This window comes from Chionomys nivalis, chromosome 2 (assembly GCF_950005125.1).
Source record: "Chionomys nivalis chromosome 2, mChiNiv1.1, whole genome shotgun sequence".
NCBI lineage: Eukaryota > Metazoa > Chordata > Mammalia > Rodentia > Cricetidae > Chionomys > Chionomys nivalis.
Window position 1 is genome coordinate 77,325,237 of NC_080087.1, and position 21,580 is coordinate 77,346,816.

General features: G+C 48.9%; 1 protein-coding gene across 3 annotated transcripts; it reads left to right on the forward strand.

Moving 5' to 3' along the window:
* The first annotated feature begins 1,579 nt into the window (after nucleotides 1-1,579).
* On the forward strand, nucleotides 1,580-21,323 carry Fbxo46 (F-box protein 46). 3 transcript variants are annotated; one of them, XM_057754440.1, is made up of 2 exons: nucleotides 1,580-1,674; nucleotides 16,971-21,323. In XM_057754440.1, the coding sequence occupies exon 2, from the start codon at nucleotides 17,045-17,047 to the stop codon at nucleotides 18,854-18,856; it is 1,812 nt and encodes a 603-aa protein (XP_057610423.1). In that variant the 5' UTR covers nucleotides 1,580-1,674; nucleotides 16,971-17,044; the 3' UTR covers nucleotides 18,857-21,323. The 3 variants fall into 3 exon arrangements, with proteins under 3 accessions (XP_057610423.1, XP_057610424.1, XP_057610425.1); XM_057754441.1 differs by lacking the exon at nucleotides 1,580-1,674 and adding an exon at nucleotides 9,126-9,579; XM_057754442.1 differs by lacking the exon at nucleotides 1,580-1,674 and adding an exon at nucleotides 14,470-14,578.
* The last annotated feature ends 257 nt before the right edge of the window (nucleotides 21,324-21,580 follow it).

The following is a 21,580-nucleotide window of genomic DNA, read 5'->3' on the forward strand; positions in this document are numbered from 1 at the left end:
TAACCCAGGCTTGCCTAGTACTTATGATCCTCTGCCTCAGGGGCAAGAATGAAAGGAGTGCACCACCATATCAGACTACAAGCTATACTATTCGTTATTTTTAATATTATGTATATTAAATATTATGTATACATGGGCGCGTGTGGCGGGGGTGTGTGCATTTCAGTGCAGGTGTCCCCCAAGGCATCAGATCCCCCTAGAGCTTGAGTTACAGACAGCTGTGAACGGTCCAGTGTGGGTGCTGGAAGCAAATCCAGGTTCTCTGCAAGAGTGATATATGCTCTTAACTTCTGAAAAAATCTTTCCAGGCTAAATTTGTTTATCTTTATTTTTTGACATAGGGTGTCATACATAACTCAGTATGTAGGTAGACCAGGCTAGCCTCAAACTCACGAAGATCTGCCAATCTCTGCCTCCCGAGTGGTGGGATTAAAGGTGTGCACCACCACGGTCGTCCCGAACAGTACAATGTAAGTAAAGGCCCCTGCTGCCAATCCTCAAGACCTGAGACTCATAGTGGAAGGAGCGAAATCAACTCCTGAGAGTCGTCCTCTCGGCTTCACACCCACTCAGATAAAGAAAACAACATTCTCATATACACGAACACGGGGACTGTGCGGACTCTTCAGACATTTTCTAGCCCCCAGCAATGACAAGTACCTGGGGTAAACTCTCTCGGCTCACAGTACTTTCCATTCATGATGTGGACAGAGGGGCTTGATCTACAATCACCTTAACTTTAGTAATTTGGGATTATTCTTACGAGGGTTGTCCAAAATGGTCAAAAAGCATGAACTATTCACACAATACTGTGCTAGCGCCTAACCAAGGTGCGTGCATAAATCCGTAAAGACTCCTGCCCTTCTGGATGCGCTGATCTACCTGGGATATAAACCGTCTCATAGTGCCAGGGCTTTCCTCGATCCAATAACTTATTTTTCCCATTTGGGAATTAGGAGGTGGTGGTAGGTGAAAGTGGTGAGGTGCGAGATGGAGGTGAAATTCGAATGGGAGGGAAAGTCTGGGAAAACTCATTTATTGATTGATTGATTGTTTTTTGAGATAGAGTTTTTCTGTATAACAGCCCTAGTTTGAACTCGAACTCACAGAGATGCAAATGCCTTTTCTTCCAAGTACTGGGATTAAAGGCATGAGCCACACCATATAATATTTAATAACAGCATTTAATATTGTTAAATAACATATTATAAATTGTTAAATAAACCAATAATTTTTTTTTCTTTCTCAACTCTTTATCCGTCACTAACATTCCTTTGAAGTAGCCTTAATTCCCTTTTCAAGGGCCTCGAGCCAAAATGGAGACAGCTGGACTCTATTTCCCAGAGAGCCTTGCTGGTGAATTGTCTGCGCCTGCGCAGGTGTGTGTGTGTGTGTGTGTGTGTGTCTGTGTCTGTGTCTGTGTCTGTGTGTGTGCGTGCGTGCGTGTGCGTGCCCTTTGCCTCCTGGGAATTCGAGTCGTTCTATTTCTCGGCCCGCCTATTTTTTTTCCTACTCCTCCTCCAAGGTATAGTGCTGCATGTTGGGAGCTGTAGTCCATGGCCGCCCGTACTCCAATTCCCAGAGGGCTTCGGGGCGAGAACCCGGAAGGGGAGGCTGGAGAGGAGCGAGTGGGGGAAACCCGCGTAGTCGAGCGAGCTGCAGCGCGGGGAGATGGTGAGAGCCCCAAGCTGGGTCCTGCGGGTGTTCGAGAGTATGGGCGCGGGTTTCGGGGCCTAGGTTCGAGGGGAAACAAACTGAGGCTAAAGAAAGGGCTGGGCGTGGGGAGATCGCTGTGGGTGGGGATTGAGAGGAACAGGAGCCCGAGGGAGTAGAAGAATGGGGCTAGGGAGGGGTCTTGGAGATGCAGAGAGTCGAGCTTTGGAATTGACTATTAGGAGGATTCGGAGCTGGGGGAGTGAGACTCCGAGTTGGGAGTCCTGGCTGGACATCTAGGCAAGAGACCCTGAAGTGGGTAATTTCGAGAGAGGTTAGTTAGCCTGGTGTACATGGAAAGGCATGAGAGTCGGGGTTAGAAGAGTGAAGGGAGAGGCTAACCGCGGATGCAGTTAGGTTGAGTTCTCTGACAGCGAGATGGGGCTGCAAGGCAAGTTGAGGAGGTGGGAGGTAGAAGTCAATGAGGGTGAAGGTTAGCTTTTAGGACCAGGAGGCGTTGTAGGGTGCGTGAGTTTACTAACGTGGCTGTCTATATCGTGCCTTAATCTAACCAGAAACTCCCGATGAACTAGACAATCACGTAACTCTGGGCTGATATGGCCAGAAAGGGTCCGTCGAGACTACCTTTAGCATCCTTCCAGCCCCGGTGGCATCAAATAGTGGCTTGTGTGGGCCATCCAGCCTTCAGATTCATTATTCTGCCCCTCCTTTGTGACCTAGGCAAGTCTCTCTGTAAACCTCTGTGCCCTTATCTCATGATGAGAACAAACAGGCCACTGTGAAGATAGCTAAAGGGAGGCTCCGTAAAAATCGATACTTTTGGTAGGAAAGTTAAGTCCCAGCCTCAGAGCTATCGGTGGGAAGCTCCTGTCAGGAATGTTGACTGGGTTAGAGTTGCTTCCTAATAGAATCCCTACTTTTCAGTTCAGCCCTCAGACATTTTCTCAAAACCTGACACCTCCATCCCTACCTCTTACTGCCAATTTTTCCAAAATACCTGATCTTGGTTTTAGCTGTTTGTACTAACTTAAATGTAGGTGCTCCGTTTTATAGAAAAGAAGCAGGGGCAGAGAGTTTAAGCAACTTTCTTGTTGTCGGCCAGCATTAAACGGTAAATCTAGAATTACTGTCCAGGTCAAAATCTGCTTTGGTTGCTTTAATCCAGTCCCCTCTGCTTATAGTGAAGTAAGATATGGAGAATAGAGACACCGGCCAGAGCAGCAGTCAGACAGAATTGAATCCTTTTGTGTGACCTGGGGCAAATCTTAGGACTATGCAGCTATTAAATGAGATCCATAAGCTAGGTAGGCTGGAGAGTTTAGGGAGCTAATGTTTGGGAAGTGCTTAGAGTTCACAGTACACATTTGTTGTTGTCTTGAGACTCACTATGTAGCTCAGGCTGGCCTGTATTGATTTTCTTGCCTCAGCATCCAGAATGCTGGGATTACCACCCCAGCCCAGATACTATTTGTTGTTGTTTTGAGGGTCTCATGTATTCCAGGCTAGCCTCAAACTCTCTGTGTAGCTGAGGATGGACCTGAACTTCTGATCCTCCTGCCCTACGTCCTAATTTCTGGGATTATAGGTGTGTACCACCATGCCTGATTTATGCTGTATTAGGGATCCAGCCCAAGACTTTGTGCACGTTAGACAATCGCTCTACCAACTGAGCTGCATCACTGGTCCATGTTTTTGTTTTTAAAACAAATGGGAAACATCAGATAAAGAAAATAGATGAGGGACTGGATGGTGGTGGCGTTCGCACTCGGGAAGCAGAGACAGGTGGATCTCTGTGAGCTCGAGGCCAGCCTGGTCTACAGAGTGAGTTGCAGGACAGCCGGGGCTGTTACACAGAGAAACCCTGTCTCAAAAACAAAACAAAAGAAAACAAGAAAACAAACCAAAAAGAAGAAGATAGAGGAATCAGTGAGGGAGCATTGGGTATGTTGTCTCTTTGCTCTCAAGTTGCCCCCTCCCCCTTATCTGATTTTTCTAGTTCCACCTATTCCTGGGTTTCTAAGTCTAAGCAAGACTCCCAGAAAGGTGCTCAGAAACTCAATCTGTCTCCAGCTAAATATTAATAATTCACTTGCCCAGTCTGGCCCAATTCCCAAGTCTTCCAGTGAGTTAGAAATACTGCTGACAACTGAGTTAGGGTTTTGCTTGATTTGACTTGATTTTTTCTTTTCTTTTTTTTTTTTTTTAATTTATTTATTATGTATATAGTGTTCTGGGCACCAGATCTCATTATAGATGGGTGTGAGCCATCATGTGGTTGCTGGGAATTGAACTCAGGACCTCCGGAACAGCAGTCAGTTCTCTTAACCTCTGAGCCATCTCTCCAGCCCCGAATTTTTATTTTCTTATTGTCATTGTTGATGGTGGTATGTGTGTGCTTCTAACATTTTAGTCGTGGCAGGAAAGGGGCTTCCCTAAAGACTTTAGCAACTTTGTAATTCACTTTGAAACAATTTGGGTTTTTTTATTTTTTAATCTTTATTTTTTTATTTATGTGTATGTTATAGGGGACAGTGTACTTGTGCCCCAGAAGAGGGCAGATGGATGCTCAGGAGCTAGAGTTACAGGTGATTGTGGGCTGCCTAATGTGGATGCTGGGAATTGAACCCACAACCTCAGAAGAGGAGCAAGCGCTGTTCAGCTGTCTTAGCAGCCCAAGCATGGGTCATTTGCTTGGGGCCTTTAGTTTATAAACTCAGTGACTGATAGTCAAGCCTACAGCTAAAAGCTCTGGTGTCTGCTGGAGCCAAATGGCATGCCATGACTTTGGCTGAGCTTCATTCCCACTCTTGGTCTCAGTTTTCTTTTTGTTTCTTTCTTTTTTTGAGACAGGGTCTCTCTATGTAGCCTTAGCTGTTCTGAAACTTCATTTAGACCAGGCTGGTCTCAAACTCACAGAGATCCACCTGTCTCTGCCTCCCAAGAGTGGGGATTAAAGGCATGGTTCACCATACCTGGTCTCCATTTTTTTTAATATGTAAAATGGGACCACACTTAGCCCATGATATTCCCCTAAGGAACTAACAATAAGGCCCTGTGTTTAAAATGCCTGTTGCATTTTGCTCTCAACAAGTATGACAACTTGGGGTTTTCATTCTTTCAAGAAAATACATTTCTGCTCGTTGTGATGGCACAACTGATGTGGAAGTGGGAAGAGCTGAAGTTGGAGGCTAGCCTGGGCTACATATGATCTAGAAAGGAAGGAAGGAAAAGGGAGGTAGGAGGGGAGAGGATGATTGCCATCTGAAAAAGATGGGAGTTCATTTAAAAATTTTTGTCTATACTTATAGTGTGTACTATGGGAAGTGGAAGTCAGTGGGCATGGGTTTTCTCCTTCTACTGAGTGCATTCCGAGGATAGAAGTCAGGTTGGTCAGCTTGGCGGCAAGGGCCTATACCCATGAATTACCTTGCTAACTTGGGATTCACTCCGTAAGTGGCCAGCTCCTCCACCAGGTGCCAGAGGATGTAGGCAGCCTGGCCTCTGCCCTCCAGATCTCCCTGTTTTCATAGTGCCGGGGCGCTGTTCTCAGCACCGGGGCTCTGTGCTCCATGTGCAGTTTTCAGGCTTCAGTTCCTCTGATGCTGTCAGTGTCGCCCCGTCTCGTGCTGTCGCCCCGTCTCGTGCTGTCGCCCCGTCTCGTGCTGTCGCCCCATCTCGTGCCTGGCCCTTGCAGCGCTGTCATGCCCTACGGGATGTGTGTCCTCCCCACCCACCCAAACCCTACCCTGAGAACTTTTGGCATTGTCTCTCTGCTCTTTTATTTTTCAAGACAGGGTTTCTCTGTGTAGCTCTGACTGTCCTGGAACTCAACTGTAGACCAGGCTGGACTTGAACCCACAGAGATTCACCTGCCTCTGCCTCCCGAGTGCTGGGATTAAAGGCGTGCGCCACCACCACTTTTTCTTAAATTATCTGAACACCTATTGGTTTGGGGTAAAGCGAACATCTCTCACTTGTTCCTGTCCCTGTGTGTTACAGCTGGGTGAGCTGACACTTTTCCCCCCATACCCTCCATTTGTTTGTCTTAGAAAAACAAGTGACATTTCCAAATTATTTTGCCTCCCCCACCCCTTTGTTTCCATTTGTTTCGTGAGGTACATTCTAACTTCATAGCTTCACTGCTCTGAGACTCAGTATGTAAGTACACCAAGCTAGCCCAGGACTCAGAGAGATCTGCTTACCTCTGCTGACTGAGTGTTGAGATTGTATGTGTTTTCTGAAATAGGGTCTCATTATGTAGCATAGGCTGGCCCCAAACTTTTGGTCATCCTGTCCCAGCCACTACTGTGCTAGAATTATAAGTCTGTGCTGCCACACATAGTGATTGCTTTTTTTATTTCTTCTTCTAAGATAGGATCTAATGTAGTTCAGGCTGGGGCTGAACTCACTGTGTAGTGAGGATGACATTGATTCTCCTGCCTCTGCGTCCCAGGAGCAGGGATCAGAGACTCCAGGTACCATGCTCTTTTGGCTTAAAAAAAAAAAAAAAAAAAAAAAAAACTTACATTGAATTTCAGCCTGTGCCTGTCTGAGGCTTTCTCATAGCACATTTGTGTGTATCTGTGTGTTTGTGTACGTGTATGTGCCAGCAAGCATATCTCTGTATCTGCAGTGGCGGGGTTACAAATGTATCCCACCATGCCCTACTTTTTACATGATGGTAGGGATGAAGTCCAGGTCCTTATGTGGTGTGGGAAGTTCTTCTGTCTATGTTTTGCTTTTATTCGTTAATGAATAAAGCTGTTTCAGCCAGTGGCTTAGCAGAATAGGGCAAGGTGGGAATTTCAAGCAGATAGAAGAGAGAGTAGGCAGAGTGAGCGAGAAGCCATGTAGCCGCCACAGGAGACAGAGGCTTGCGCCGTAGCCTGTTGAAACTTTGCCGGTAGGCCACTACCTCGTGGTGATGCACAGATTAATGGAGATGGGTTAGTTCAGGATATAAGAGCTAGCTAAAAATACGCTTAAGCTATTGGCCAAACAGTATTGCAAACAATATAGTTTCTGTGTGACTATTATGAGTCAGGGCAGTTGGGAAACGAACTAGCAGCCTCTGCCAACACTCATGCCTGTCTGTCAAGCACTTTATAGACTAAGCTGCCATTATTTATTTGTACTTAAGTGTTTTGCATGTTGACCTGCATTTGTGTATGTCTGTACCATGTCTAGGCAGTGCTTGCAGAGGTCAGAAGAGGGCGTCCAGTCTGCTGGAACTGGAGTTAAAAATGGTTGTGAGCTGCCTTTGTGGGTGCTGGGAATTGAACCTTGGTCCTCTGCATGAGCAACCAGTGCTCTTAACCTCAAAGCCAGCTCTCCCACCCCGACCTTTTCCTGACTTTTTTTTTAAAAAAGCTTATTTTCACTTTATGTGCATTGGTATTTGCTGCATTTATGTCTGTGTGAGGGTGTCAGATAGTGGAGTCACAGACAGCTGTGAGCTGCCATGTGGGTGCTGGGAAATGAACCCAGATCCTCGGGAAGAGCAGTCAGTGCTCTTAACCACTAAACCATCTCTCCAGCCCCCCTTCCCTGTTGTTTTAAGGCAGGGTTTTACTCTGTGTCCTGTTTGGCCTTGAGCTCTCCAGGATCTTCTTGCCTTGGCTTCCAGAATGTTGAGTTTTCAGGCATCCAGTATCACATCTGCCTCTAAAGTCACTGTCACCTTTGTTTTGTTCCACTTGTGACGGCATGTTACTGGCTGCGGTGGCAAAGCCGTCTTCCTCCTCAGAGCGCAGCTTTGCTGGTTTGCTTGTGGTATGTCCCTTCATGCGGAAGAGGATATGGCCTCCTCACAGCCTCACTCACTGCTCAATTTGAGATCAGAAGCTCACCCTCCATCCAGCCCAGCCCCCTCCCTCGCCTGTGCGTTTATTTCTACCTGGAAACTGCCATTGTGTTTATTTTCCCTTTATCCAATCAGTATGTCAGCCCCTTGAGGACAGAAATTTCTGTCTCCTGTTCCTTGTGTCTCCAGTGCCTGGAACTACACCTGTCACAGTGTAGGTTTCTTTTGGACAGGATCTCACTGTATAGCTCTGGCTCGCCTGGATTCACTGTGTGGATCAAGCTAGCCTCAAACTCACAGAGATATGCCTGCCTCTGTCTGGCCCACAGTGCCAGGATTAAAGAATGCACCACCACACCTGGCTACAATATGTTTTTGTTGTTGTTTTGTTTGTTTTGAGGTAGGGTTTCTGTGTATAACAACTCTAGCTGTAGACCAGGCTGACCTCAAACTCACAAAGATCCATTTGCCTCTGCCTCCCAAGTGCTGGGATTATAATGTGTATAGATGTTTTACCTTTGTGTATGCCTGCACACTATATGTGTGTTGTGCCCTGAGAGGCCAGAAGAGGACACTGGATCCTCTGGAACTGGAATTGCAGGCAGTTATGAACTACCAAGTGAGTGCTAGGGACTAAACCTGGGTTCTCTGCAAGAGCAACCAGTGCTCTTAACCACGGAGCCACCTCTCTCTGTTAAATGAATAAGCAAGGCTCAGGATCCTGCAGTAAGGGGCAAGTTTCCTGGTTTATTTTTTGTGATTCCTGGAGATCAGTTTCATTTCAGAATGTGAACTAAAGAGGACCGCTCTGGTATGATTATATATATACACTTGTGATCCCAGCAGTGAGGTGGCTGAGGCAGGGGGATTGCTTGGAGTTCCAACACAGCCTGAACTCTCATAGTGACTTTCAGGCTAGCTTGGGTTGCAGAGGGAGGCTCTGTCTCAAAACCAATAAGAAATATTTTATGTATATGAGTGGATTTTTGGGTTTTTTGTTTGTTTTTTGGGGGGTTGGTTTTTTTGTCTGCATATGTGCATGTGCACTGTGCATGTGCCTGGTGCCTACAGAGACCAGAAGAGGGCACCAGACCCTCAGGAATTGGACCCAAGGACAGTTGTGAGCCATCCATGTGTGTGTTGGGAACTGAGCCTGGATCCTTTTCAAGAGCAGCCAATGCTCTTAACTGCTGAGCCATTTCTCCAGGACCCTGCTTTACTTATTTATTTCTATTCTGGGGATGGAATTCAGGATCGTTTGTCTGCTAGGTAAACATTCTAGCACTGAGCCGCACATTGGTAGATTCTAGGCATGTGCTGTACTGCTGAGCTGCACCCTCGCCTTCTTTAGGAGGCAGGTTGCCCCAGTAGTTGCCCAGCCTGGCTTTGAACTTGTGATCCTCCTTTCTCAGCCTCCCAGAGAGCTGGAATTATAGATGGGGCCATCGGGCTGGCTTCGAAGTTGTTTCTGACTAATAATCTTCAGGGCAGAGCTAGCCAAACCTTCCGGCATCTAGAGATCCTGGAAGCAGACAGAAACCAGGTTAGGTGGCCTCCCTGTGTCCCTGTTTCCCCACCTAAAGGACACCAAAAAAGCTGGTTAGCCCTCCACACCTCAAGTCTTAACATTGTAGGACTAGACTGAGGATGGTGTGGTAGCTGAACCTCAGAGGGAGAGAGGAGAGCTGACACGCAGGCCAAAAGCAGGAGGGGGGAGGGGCGTGGGTAAGCAGCTTGTAGACCCTGAGGCCTCCAGTGAGCTACTCACAGATCCAGGATAGCTACAAGAAGAGATCCCAGTCACAGGCTGGAAGGGAGAGAGCCTCTCATCTGCCCAGCCCACTGCCATCGAGCAGTGACGGGGACAGGTGTTAGAAGCAGGATGGTGAGGAAGAGGTCAAGGATAGCCTGGGAAGGCCCCTGAGGGGGGGGGATGGGATTTTTCAGGGTAGCTGGTTGGAGTGGCCAGCTATTCAGATGTCTCCAGGAGTAGACACGTAAAAGCTGGCCAGCAATCAGGCTGTCCACTCATCCAGACAATGCATTGCACATGGTAACCTGGGCGGTCAGTGAAATGCACAGCTGCAGTCAACCACCCTGAGGTAAGGACCTAGAACCTGTGTTCCTTGCTTGTTCCCAGGGGCTGGCACGTGATGCCATGCTTCAAGGCAAGCACTAGGGAAAGAAAGCTGCATGCCAGCCAAGCCAGCCAAGCCAGCTATGGTAGTGCATGTCTGTCATTCCAGTCTTGAGGAAGCTGAGGCAGGAGCACCTCCAGTTTGAGATGAGCTTGTGCTATGTAATGAAACAAAGGGAAACGCCAGCCCTTACGCTTTCATTTTAATAAGGAGAGGCGGACAGCACACTTTATAAACGAAGTGTTTAGTACCGTGGATAGTGACAGACAGGAAGGAGAAAAGCCAATGAGGATTGAGTTTGTGTTCTGTTGGACAGAAGCTGTGGACTTGGATCAAAGACTTCCCAGAGGTGACTTCTGAGCCAGTCCTGAAGGAGGTAAAGGGTGACAGGGAACAGTGAGTGTGGTGACCTGGAGGACTGAGTGATACCATCCGTGCCCAGGGAGTGTGAGCAATCTGAAGAGCAGAGGCTGCTGCCCACTTTGTCTGCCTGAGTTTTCTTCCTAGTCTTTGACACAATAGGAAAATAAGACACGGATGGGCTGGGCTCAAGAGGCAGCTCAACATTAAGAGCACTTGTTCTTGCAGAGGACCTGAGTTTGGTTTCCAGCACCCACGTCAGGTGGTCCATAGCCGTCTGTAACTCTAGCTCTAGGAGATCTGACACCCTCTTTTGACCTCCTTGGGCACCCTTACCTGTGCACATACCCACATACTGACACACATATGCAGATTTTAAAATAGGTCTTAGATCCATTTTAAAAAGAAAGAGAAAGAAAGAAAGAAAGAAAGAAAGAAAGAAAGAAAGAAAGAAAGAAAGAGAACGAACACAGTGTGGGGAGATGGCTTAGCGGGTAAAATGCCTGCTCTGCAAGCCTGAGGACCTGGGTTCAGATCCCCAGCACCCACCTAAGAAGCCAGGCACAGCTATGTGCATCTGTGACCACAATACTGGAAGGATGGCAGGCAGAGACATTTTTACTCGAGTCTCATTGTCGACCTAATAAAGCTACGACTGATCTTGGGTTTCAGTGAGAGATCCTGCCTCAAAAACCATGTGCGGCCCATGGTGATGGTGGTGCATGCCTTTAATCCCAGCAGTCAAGAAGCAGGAGAATCTCTGAGTTCGAGGACAGCCAGTCTACACAGAGAAACCTAGTTTCGGGGTGGGGGAAAAGACATATGCTGAGTGATCAAGACACCTGATGTTGATCTCTGTCCCCCACACACACTCATGTGCATTTCCAAGCACACTTACACACTCCCACACAAACACATTCATATGCCATACACAGACCCCAAATAAAGACGTAAAAATGAGACACACTGGTTGTGCAGCACGCTTGGGCTTCCAGTGCTCAAGAGGCTGAGGCCAGGCTGACTACAGAGTGAGACCCTAGAGAGAGAAGATGGGGGGAATAAATGAGTTCGTTTTAAGTGCTGTGCCACTAACTGCATAAAGTGGATGTCTTTCCCCTTCCCTCTGAGCTATTTCTTGTGAGCCCAGTGTCATCCCTGTATCCTGTGCATCCAGGGCCAGCCTGGAGGAGGACCTCTGTGCATGTCAAGGGCAAGGTTTTGCAGAGAACTCTGTGTATCAGGGTATGGGAATGTGCATTCTCTAATTATTGGGGGGCACTTAATAAGGGTGCAGAGTGTGTGGCTGTCCTATCAGCTTCACTTTCTCAGGCAATCTCCTGTGACAGGCATGTTTGTGGTTTCCATTAAAATTGTGGATTATAGGGTTGGAGAAATGGTTTAGCTGCCCTTCCAGAGGACCTAAGTTCCCAACACATCAGGTGGCTCAGAGTGCCTGTAACTCCAGCGCCCTCAACTGGACTATGGATGCCTGCACTCAGATGCACATACACAGTCACACACACTTAAAAGTAGTAAAAATAAATCCTTAAAGTTGGAGATTTGTGAAGCTCGTGGCTCTTGTAAAAAAAAAAAAAAGCCATAATGTCCTTACCCGCTAAACATCTCTCCAGCCACTTGCACTGCCCTGAAAGCCATCTTTGGGTTTGTCTTGAATCAGCTTGGCATAGGCCAGAAACAACGCAAGGTGTCTGTAATTTTAAGATAACTTAAAAGTCATTATTGTGTGACTTCCTGTTGTTTTCCTGTAGTGAGTGTAGAGGTTTGAAGAGCCTCGTAGGAGACTGGACAGGTTCCCAAGCCTTAGCCTTGATTGTCAAGTTAGTGACTATGGGGAGCAGTGACCAGTCCAGGGTTAGCCTTTGTTCTTTGATTTTGAATTTGGCTTTTGAAACAAGGTCTGATGGGGGGGGGGGGGGCTGAACTCCTGGTTCCCCTAGCTTTATTTCCTAAATGCTAGCTTTCCCCCACCCTTTTTAATATGTGTTTTGCCTGCATGCGTGTCTGTGGACTGCATGCATGCAGTGCCTGCAGCGGTCAAAAGAGGATGCCACGTCTAGAACTGAACTTAGAGGCTGCCCTGCGGGTGCTGGAACCAAACCCAAGTCCTCTGCAACAGCAGCCAGTGCTCTTAACCGCTGAGCCATCCCTCCAGCCCCTCGTTTGTCTGTTTGTGGATTTGAGGGAAATTTGTTGTTGCTGTTGTTTTGCTTATTCTTCCGTTTTTGTATGATTTTATTTTTATTTTACGACAGTGTGACACTATATAGCCCAGGATGGCTTAAAAAAAAACTTCCTGCCTCAGCCTCCCAGACTATTGGAACTACAGAGGTGTGGTGTGTCACCCCCGACTTGCCTGTTTGTTTTAAAGACTAGGTGACTAAGGCTCCGGGTGTCCCACCGAGAAACCTTTCCATCGCCACAACTGTTAAGCAAAGCCAGGTTCTCGGATCTTTCTCCCCTACGCTTCTTTCTGCCCGAGTCAGCGAGTCCCCGGCCCTGTGGCCCTTTAAATCTCTAGCGTCCGTCAGGGCTCCTGTTTCAAGGGAACGTTGGATAGTTCTCCTCGCCTTGAGTGTGGCAGTCGGTGTCCCCGCCGGATTCTCCATCCGGCAGTTCTGGACTATGGGAATTGGTCCCTACTCCCTTACTTCGGGCTGTTTCCATCCTGCCCGCCCCCTCCCGTCACCTCACGCCTACTCCTGTTTTCCAAGTCGGGCCCCTTCGCCATTGCCTTCCTTATATGGGCACGGCTCTGAACCGTGGCCGCTCATTGGCTGGGGCCGTCACGCGCGCGTCTGTCAACAAAGGGGCGGGGCGGGGCGCGTCGCGCGCCAGCCCGCGCGAGGGGGTGGGCCCGCGGGGCTCCGGTGCGCATGCTTGTGGGCAGCCATTCTCCCTGCCGCCTGGAGGAGGCGCTGCGGTAAGCGCGCCGGGGGGCGTGTCCGGTTTTTTTTGGGGGGGGGGAGGTCGCCTGAGGGGGTCGGAGGATTCAGTCGAGGAGGAGGCCGGTCCAGAACTTGGGGGCACCTTTTTGCATTGAAACGTTTAATTGAGTGCTTGGGAAAGTTGAGGGGGTGGAGGGGATGCTTTAGGGGTCCCGGGAGCTAAAGAAACACCTTGGGCTGGGGTTATTTTGTAACGTCGTAGGCTTGGTTGTGTTTTAGAGGTGTCCTTTGGGGTTCGGGGGCCAGAATGCCTGGGCTTGAGTCCTTCCTCTCCGTGTGACCTAGGACAGGAGGGCGCTTTCCTTTCTGTGGCCCGTCGGCAAGCGGGAGCTGCGAAGACTGCGCGCTCCCGGGTTCCGCAGAGCAGCGATGTCGGAGCAGTGCCTGGGAGCCTGCTGGAGCGTGCGGGACACGCGACTGCTGTTGTACCACTCGGTTTCATTAGGGACTGCTGACATTTATTTGATTTGGGGTTCGTTTTAAATAGGGTATTTTTATGTCTGAGTTCTTTCAAGGTTCGGGAGCTCTTGGGGAATGAAGGGGTAGAATAAGGATCGGAGTCGGGAATGAGCGGAGGATGTCAGGAGACCCGAATCACCTGTGAGATTCGGGTATTGCTGTGTGTCTTCGATGTCTGAAAAGTTATTTGTGATTTGGCTTCTCTGTGCTGGAGGGCGTTTTGATTTATTATTTTGGTTTTTTTTTTAAAGTTTTATATGTATTGTATTGCCTGTGTGTGTATCTGTGTCCCACATATGTGTCTGTTGCCGGCGGAGAACAGATGGATCCTCTGGAACAGGAGTTACACAGAGCCACTCTGTGGGTGCTGGGAACCACACTTGGGTTCTCTGCAAGAGCAGCAAGTGCTTTTAACTGCTGAGCCATCTCTTCAACTCTCATTCTTATTTATTTATGGGCCAGGGTCTCTAAGTAGCCCTGGCTAGCCTAGGACTAGATACGTAGACCAGGATGGTTTTGAACTCAGAGATCCACAAGCTTTTACTTCCCGAGTACTGTGATTAAAGGCCGGCACCTTGCACCACTTAGATTTGGGGGTGGGAGGAACAGGATTTTTTTTATATAATACTGCAAACCCAGAATCTATCCTCCAGTCTCATGCCCCAGCCTCCCAAGTGCTGGGATTACAGACATGTGCCACCAGGCTTGGTAAGGTCTTGAGGAGGGGGTTGAAATTTTAAAATAAAATTTGAAAAAGAATACTTGGGGGTAGGACATGAAGATTCTGGAAATGAGGGAGAGGTTGGGTAAGGGGTCTTAAGGTTGGGGTTCTGTTACTGATGACAGTATTTGGAGCCGAGTTTTGAATGGCATCTGCAGGTCCCTAATATAATAGTGTGTCAGATTTGCCTAGATTTAGAGCGGGCAGTCCATCCTACAGCATCAGCTAATTCTTTTCTTTTTTGGGGGGGGGTGGGATTGGATTTTTTTTTAAATGTATACAGTGTTCTGCACTGCATGTATGCCTGCGTGCCCTAAGAGGGAACCAGATCTCATTATAGATGGTTGTGAGCTACCAGGTGGTTGCTGGGAATTGAACTCAGGACCTCTGGAAGAACAACCAGTGCTCTTAACCTCTGAGCCATCTCTCCAGCCCAGCTCTTTCTATAAAAGACCAGGTAATGAATTATTTCAGGCCATACAATCATTGATGCAGTTCTGCTCTTGTAGAATGAAAGCAGCCATCATTTGTTTCCATAGAATTTAATTTACAAAGATAGGCAGTGGGCTGGGCTTAATTCTTGGCTTGTAATTTGCTTACCTTTCTGTTTCATTGGCATGTTCAAGTTTATTTTGTGAAGGGATTTTTTTTCTTTTTGTTTTCTTTTCCTTTTGTTTATTTCTTTTTTGGACAAGGTCTGGCTATGTAGCCCAGACTGGCCTGGAATTCTCTATCTTGTTGCCTCAGCCTCCCCAGTTCTGGGATCATAGGCACCCATCATCTCCCCAGATCTGGGATTATAGGCACTCAACACCATGCCCTGGTGGAGGGTTGTTTTCATGTTGCCATGTCTGGAAGGAGATGGGCCAAAGATGCAGGAGACTAAGCGTCTGCTACCTACTGGTAGTAGAAAGTGGGACAGAAAGTGCTGCCATCAGACTCATTAACAAAACTGCCTCCAGATTAGCTGATGTGTGCAAAGTCTTGCAGAACAAAAAGAAAAATCATTATTAAAGGTGCTCTCAGCAGATGCTGCAGCCTAGGCCTGTGATCCCGGAACCTGGGAGGCTAGGAGCCTGACAGCTGGGGCTAAAGAGTGAGATCCTGTCTCAAAGAATAATCTCAAAAAAGATGAGTATAGTGCCTGCATCACACTTGTATTCCCAGAATGAAACAGGAAGATTGGATTGCTGAGTTTAAGACGAGCCTGGGCTATAGGAGACCAAGTCTCAAAAAGAACCGTCGTCATACTTAAGAACCTTATGACCCAAAACAAGTGGAGAGTAAATTTCTTAAGGGTTTGTCTGGTTCTGGCTTCAGATTTTCCTCCCTTGCCTAATCATCTTACCCCTCTGTGTGTACTCTGGCTTCTGTGGACAAGGCTGGGAATGTCTGCCTTTTCTGGAACTGGCCGCTAGAGGTACAAGTGTAAGGAGGAGCTTGGTTGGTCTGCCTGGTACTTTCACTGAAGGTTAAGGCCAGGCCAGGTCACGCCTTTAATTTCAGCATTTGGGAGGCAGAGGCAGGTGGATCTCTTGAGTTCCAAGCCAGCCTGGTCTACAGAGTTACTTTCAGGACACCAAGGCTACAAAGAGAAACGCTGTCTCAAAAAAACAAATATAGCCGGGCGGTGGTGGCGCACGCCTTTAATCCCAGCACTCGGGAGGCAGAGGCAGGCGGATCTCTGGGAGTTCGAGACCAGCCTGGTCTACAGAGCTAGTTCCAGGACAGGCTCCAAAGCCACAGAGAAACCCTGTCTCGAAAAACCAAAAAAAAAAAAAAAAAAAAACAAAAAAAAAACAAATATATAAAGGTTTGGCTGCATCCCTCTGCTTACCTGATTCGTGACTGGGCTAGGATTTTATTTTCTTGGCCATGCTAGAGACAAAATCCTGACTGGTAGAGAGGCTGCCTCGAGCCATAGCCCTAACCCTTACTAGGTAAAGTCAGGCAAGTGTTGTTGCTGTACCATAGAACCATGCTCCTAGCCCTTTACTGGGGGATTCCAGGCAGTGGCTCTTACCAGCCATGCCTCTAGCCAAAGAAGAGAGTTTGAGAGTATGTGTGTGTGTGTCTGTCTGTCCGTTTAAGATGGGACTCATGTAGCCCAGGATGGCCTTCCACTCCTGACCTTACTCCTCCCTTGCTGGGATTCAGCTTGCACACTGTACTGTCTGCGACATACAGTTCTCAGTGCTCTAATTTGATTTGTCCTTTGTGCAGAAGTGAAGATTGGGTGGTCTTGGGAAGAAAGGCAGTAACCTCAGTGCTCCGTTGTTGGTTGTTTTTATACTTTTTACTCTTGGGGGCCTGCCGCCCAGCTCCAGACAAATACATAGAGGCTTATTCTTACGAATGCCCAGCTTTAGCTTGACTTGTTTCTAGCCAGCTTTTTAAACTTGAATTATCCCAGTTACCTTTTGCCTCTGGGCTTTTACCTCTCTCTATTTCTGTGTACCTTTTTGTTGTTGTTGTTTTTGTTTTTTGAGACAGGGTTTCTCTGTAGCTTGGAGCCTGTCCTGGAACTAGCTCTTATAGACCAGGCTGGCCTCGAACTCACAAAGATCTGCCTGCCTCTGCCTCCTGAGGGCTGGGATTAAAGGCGTGCGCCACCACCGCCCAGCGCCTGTGTACCTCTCTTTATCTTGCTCTGTGACTTGCTTGTGTAGGTGGGTGGCTGACCCCTGGAGTCCTCTTCTCCTTGTTTTTCTCTTACTACCTGATCTTTTTTCTTTCCAAGATTTCTCCTATTTATTCTCTCTGTTCACCAGCCCCACCTGTCTTTCTCCTGCCTTGCTCTTTACTAGACCAATATTCCACAACAGTGTTTCAACCTTCTATGTCTCCAGGTGGCATGTGGAGCTCCCTACTACCAACGTCCTGAGATTGAGTGACTACCTGCTATTTGCCATCATCTCCCAGCATGGACAGGGGCAGCCTCCTGCCCTTCCAGCTCTGGTGCCCACGGCCCTTTGGCACATATTCCCAGAACCAGCCACGCCCACCTTCCACAGCCCTCAAGCCGCCAGCCTGCTCTGACACAAGCAGTGGAACTGAGCCTGACCACGGACCTGCACACTCAGAGAACACACCACCTACCTTGGCTGCAGAAGCCCCCACCTCCCAGCATGCTCCACTTCTCTCTTCAACAGCTGCTGGCGATGAGGGTCGAGTCCTGCTGGACACGTGGTATGTAATCAAGCCTGGAAACACAAAGGAAAAGGTGGCCTTCTTTGTGGCCCACCAGTGTGGTGGAGGTAGCCGGGCTAGCTCTATGAAGGTCAAAGGGCACTGGGGCAGTGATAGTTCCAAAGCCAAGAGGAGGAGGCGCTGCCTTGAGCCCACCAAGGCTCCTCCAGACCCAGGGGGCAGAAGAGGAGCCCCTGCCACTGAGGGGGCCCCCACGACATCCGGAGATGATGTAGACCTGCTCTCCGTAGCGGAAATGGTGGCCCTGGTCGAACAGAGAGCTGCCTTGGCCCTACAGAGTTACCCACGCCCCACCACCCCAGCTCCGGTGGTCTTTGTGTCAGCTGAGCAGGGGGGACCAGCCAAGGGGTTAGGGTCAGAAAGACGATCTGGTGGTGGTGACTGTAGCCGAGTTGCTGAGGCAGTGGCCCACTTTGAGGCCCAGCGGGACAGCCCTCCAACCAAGGGTCTCCGCAAGGAGGAGCGGCCAGGTCCTGGGCCTGGTGAGGTGCGGATCGCTTTCCGCATCTCCAATGGCCGAGAGCCCTGTTCGCCAGATGGCAATGTACCTACTTGGAGTGGAGGCCAGCCTGGTAGTCCCTACCCTGGTAGTCCTGGTCCTGGGGCTCGAGCCAAAGACAAAATCACCTGTGACTTGTACCAGCTTATCAGCCCCTCCAGGGATGCCCTTCCCAGCAACATGGAGTTCCTCCTGGCCAGGGCAGACGAAGCCAGTGAAGGTGAGACACCAACCCCGGCCAGGCCTGAGGATACCCCCCCAGCCCCTCCTCCACCCCCTGCCAGGGACTGTGGAGCATCAGGGTTCCATGTGGATGTGGTAGTGACAGGTGTGGTGGATGAGTGCATCTTCTTTGGCAAAGATGGCACCAAGAACGTAAAGGAAGAGACTGTCTGCCTGACAGTGAGCCCTGAGGAGCCACCCCCACCTGGCCAGCTCTTTTTCCTCCAGTCCCGGGGTCCAGAAGGGCCGCCTGAGCCTCCCCCAGCTGATACACCAAGCACAGTGCCAGGTCCCGACGATTCAGAGGGCACAACGGACACTTCCCTGTGCCGCCTGTACCGGCACGTGTCGCATGACTTCCTGGAGATTCGCTTCAAGATCCAGCGACTTCTGGAGCCACGGCAGTACATGCTGCTGCTGCCTGAGCATGTGCTAGTCAAAATCTTCAGCTTCCTGCCCACCCGAGCCCTGGCAGCCCTTAAGTGTACCTGCCACCACTTCAAGGGCATCATCGAGGCTTTTGGTGTGCGTGCCACGGACTCACGCTGGAACCGGGACCCACTCTATCGTGATGACCCTTGTAAGCAGTGCCGCAAGAGATATGAGAAGGGCGACGTGTCACTCTGCCGCTGGCACCCCAAACCCTACCACCATGACCTGCCTTACGGACGTTCCTACTGGATGTGCTGCCGCAGAGCCGATCGCGAGACACCAGGCTGTCGCTTGGGCCTGCACGACAACAACTGGGTGCTGCCGTGCAGTGGAGTGGGAGGGGGCCGAGCTGGCCGGGAAGAGGGAAGGTGAAGCCTGGGGAGGAGGGGACACCTGCTATACCTAACCCCTTCCCGCTTTGCTGGGAGCTGGGGACCAGGACGGAGTCACCAGCCAACACGTACCAGTCCATCCAGTGTTGATCTCCTGCTAGAACTGGGACCAGGTTTGGGGGTCAGTGGGTAAATACCCTGGCTGACCCCTGTTGGTTTTCTACTCTTCAGAGCCAGGGCCATGGACCCTCAGAGAGGGTTGTGTTTTTTGTTTTTTATCAGCATCTCAATTGCGCCTCCATCAAGCCCCAACCCCATCCCTGAGTCTCTCCACCCCAGGGACCCACCAGCAGGGAGCAGATGGCAGCTAATTTTGGTACCACCTGAGGCATTCCTCAAGCTGGCCCTCCCCATTATGTGCCTCCCCAAGTTCTTTGCTCACCCAAAGGGCTGCAGTCTCTAAGGTTGACACCTCCAGGCCATTAGCTCACAACTGAAGTCAGCACTTTTTGGAGGCAGGTAGCCCACCATTTCTAGATGTTTTCCTCATTAAATAAAAAAAAAATGATTTCTTCTGAACTACCAGTCTCTCCCTCCCCCACCCCAGGGAAAGTGGGTGAGATCCCCTCAAGTATAGAGATCCCTCTTTAAGCTCTTGTCACTGACTCCCCAGTAAAGCTGTGAAGCCCCTTGCCTCAGAGGGCAAGGACAGTGGGTCTGAATTCCAGGTGATCTTCCTTCCACATGGGGTACTCAGTGAGGCATTTGGGTCTCTACACCGTCCTCCCCACACCTTTTGCTTGGGTAGGCCTTGATTTTTAGGCAGTTTGGTCCAAGATCTTTTTTTTAATTTATTTTTCTATTGGTTTTTCGAGACAGGGTTTACTGTGTAGTCCTGGCTATGCTGGAACAAACTCTGTAGACCAGGCTGGCCTCAGACTCAGATCTGCCTGCCTCTGCCTTTTGAGTGCTGGGATTAAAGGCCTGGGCCACCCACCACCCGGCAATTCAAGATCTTTTTGTTTGAGGTTTTTCCTCTTTTGGGGGTTTTTATTTTGTTTGTTTTCTCTTTCATTGTGGTTCTGAAAGCTTCTAGTGTGTGGCATCTGACCGATTTTGAATTGGTCCTTTCTATAAAATCAATATTTATAAAGCAGGGCCAGACTGGTCTGTGTGATGTTAAGGGAGGGGATTTGGTAACAGAGACATCCATAGGTCTGTGCTTGGCAGGGTGGGAAGGAGAGGAGTAGGGGTCCCCACCTCAGTCCCTCTGCCTGGGAGTATTTAACACTCCTGTCACCTCTCACTTAGTATTTTTAAGCATCTCGAAATAGTAGTGGCTTAAACAAGATCATTTTTACTTCTCTCAAGAGTCCAGTGTTGGGTAAGTACGTGACCCTCATCATTCCATGGTGCTTCAGCAGTGACCCTCATCGCTGTGGTCTATGACTGCAGGAATTCCTGCTGTCCCTATTGTGCAGGAAGGGAAGTCCCCTTTGTGGTGGAGCTGCTACACGGGGTGTGAATACTTCTTATTCATCAGAACGCCACAGCTCCTTATCTTTATATACAGATATGCCAGGGATGCAGTTCAAGTTAAAAACAAGGTTTTTCCATTCTCTATTTTTTGCATGTGTGTGAGATGTGTGGCTAGTTCTTTTGGAACATTTGTTTAATGATGCAAAGATATGTTGCATTCTTTTATGTTGCATTTGTTTAACTTTGAAGCTATATTGCTATGCCTGTTTAAAACACCCGATTGGTCTAATAAAGAGCTGAATGGCCAATAGCAAGGCAAGAGAGGGATAGGTGGGGCTTCCAGGCAGAGAGAATAGGAGAAAAAGAAAGAGAAAGGGCAAGGAGCCAGAAAAGAAGAACAGTATGCCAGGGGCCAGCCACACAACCACGAAGTAAAAAGGAAAGAAAGGTATATAGAATGTATATAGAAAGATAAAAGCCCAGAGGCAAAATGTAAAAGAGAAGTGGGTTAATTTAAGAAAAGCTGGCTAGAAATAAGCCAAGCTAATGCCAGGCATTCATAAGTAAGAATAAGTCTCTTGTATTTATTTAGGAGCTGGGTGGCAGGTCCCCAAAGAGTTCTTTATTAGACCAATCAGGTGTTATAGGCAGGCAGAGTAACACGGCTTCACAGAGTCAAACACAACATAAAAGAATGCAACAAATATTCCACAGCATAAACAAGTGTAACACATCTTAAACTAATTTTCCACATCAGGACAGGTGTACACATGGTACAGCACACATGTGCAGGTCTCTCCTTCCACTGTAGGTTCCAGGGATCAAGCTGAGGTCATCAGGCTCATACACCAAGTACTTCTACCCACTGAAGCCTTTTCACAGGCCCATAAAATTCATTTCACGTCACCTCATGTGCATAATCTGGTGCTGTGTGTGTGTGTGCTGCTGAGGATGGAGCCCAGAACCACACATGCTAGGTAAGTGCTCAACCACTGAGCCACACCCCATCCCCTCACTGGGGGATTCTAGGCAGGGGCTCTACCACTGAGCCACACCCCAGCCCCTCACTGGGGACTCTAGGCAGGGGCTCTACCACTGAGCCACACCCCCAGCCCCTCAACTGGGGGATTCTAGCAGGGGCTCTACCACTGAGCCACACCCCCAGCCCCTCACTGGGGGATTCTGGGAGGTGCTGTAGGCGCTAAGCTATATTTTCAACCCATTTTGAGATAGTGTCTCACTAAATTGCCAATCCGACTTAAGCAGACTGTGTCATCACACTTGG

Bases quoted from the DNA above. Each gene is read 5' to 3' on its own strand.
- Fbxo46 (XM_057754440.1), top strand. From the start codon at position 17,045: ATGGACAGGGGCAGCCTCCTGCCCTTCCAGCTCTGGTGCCCACGGCCC.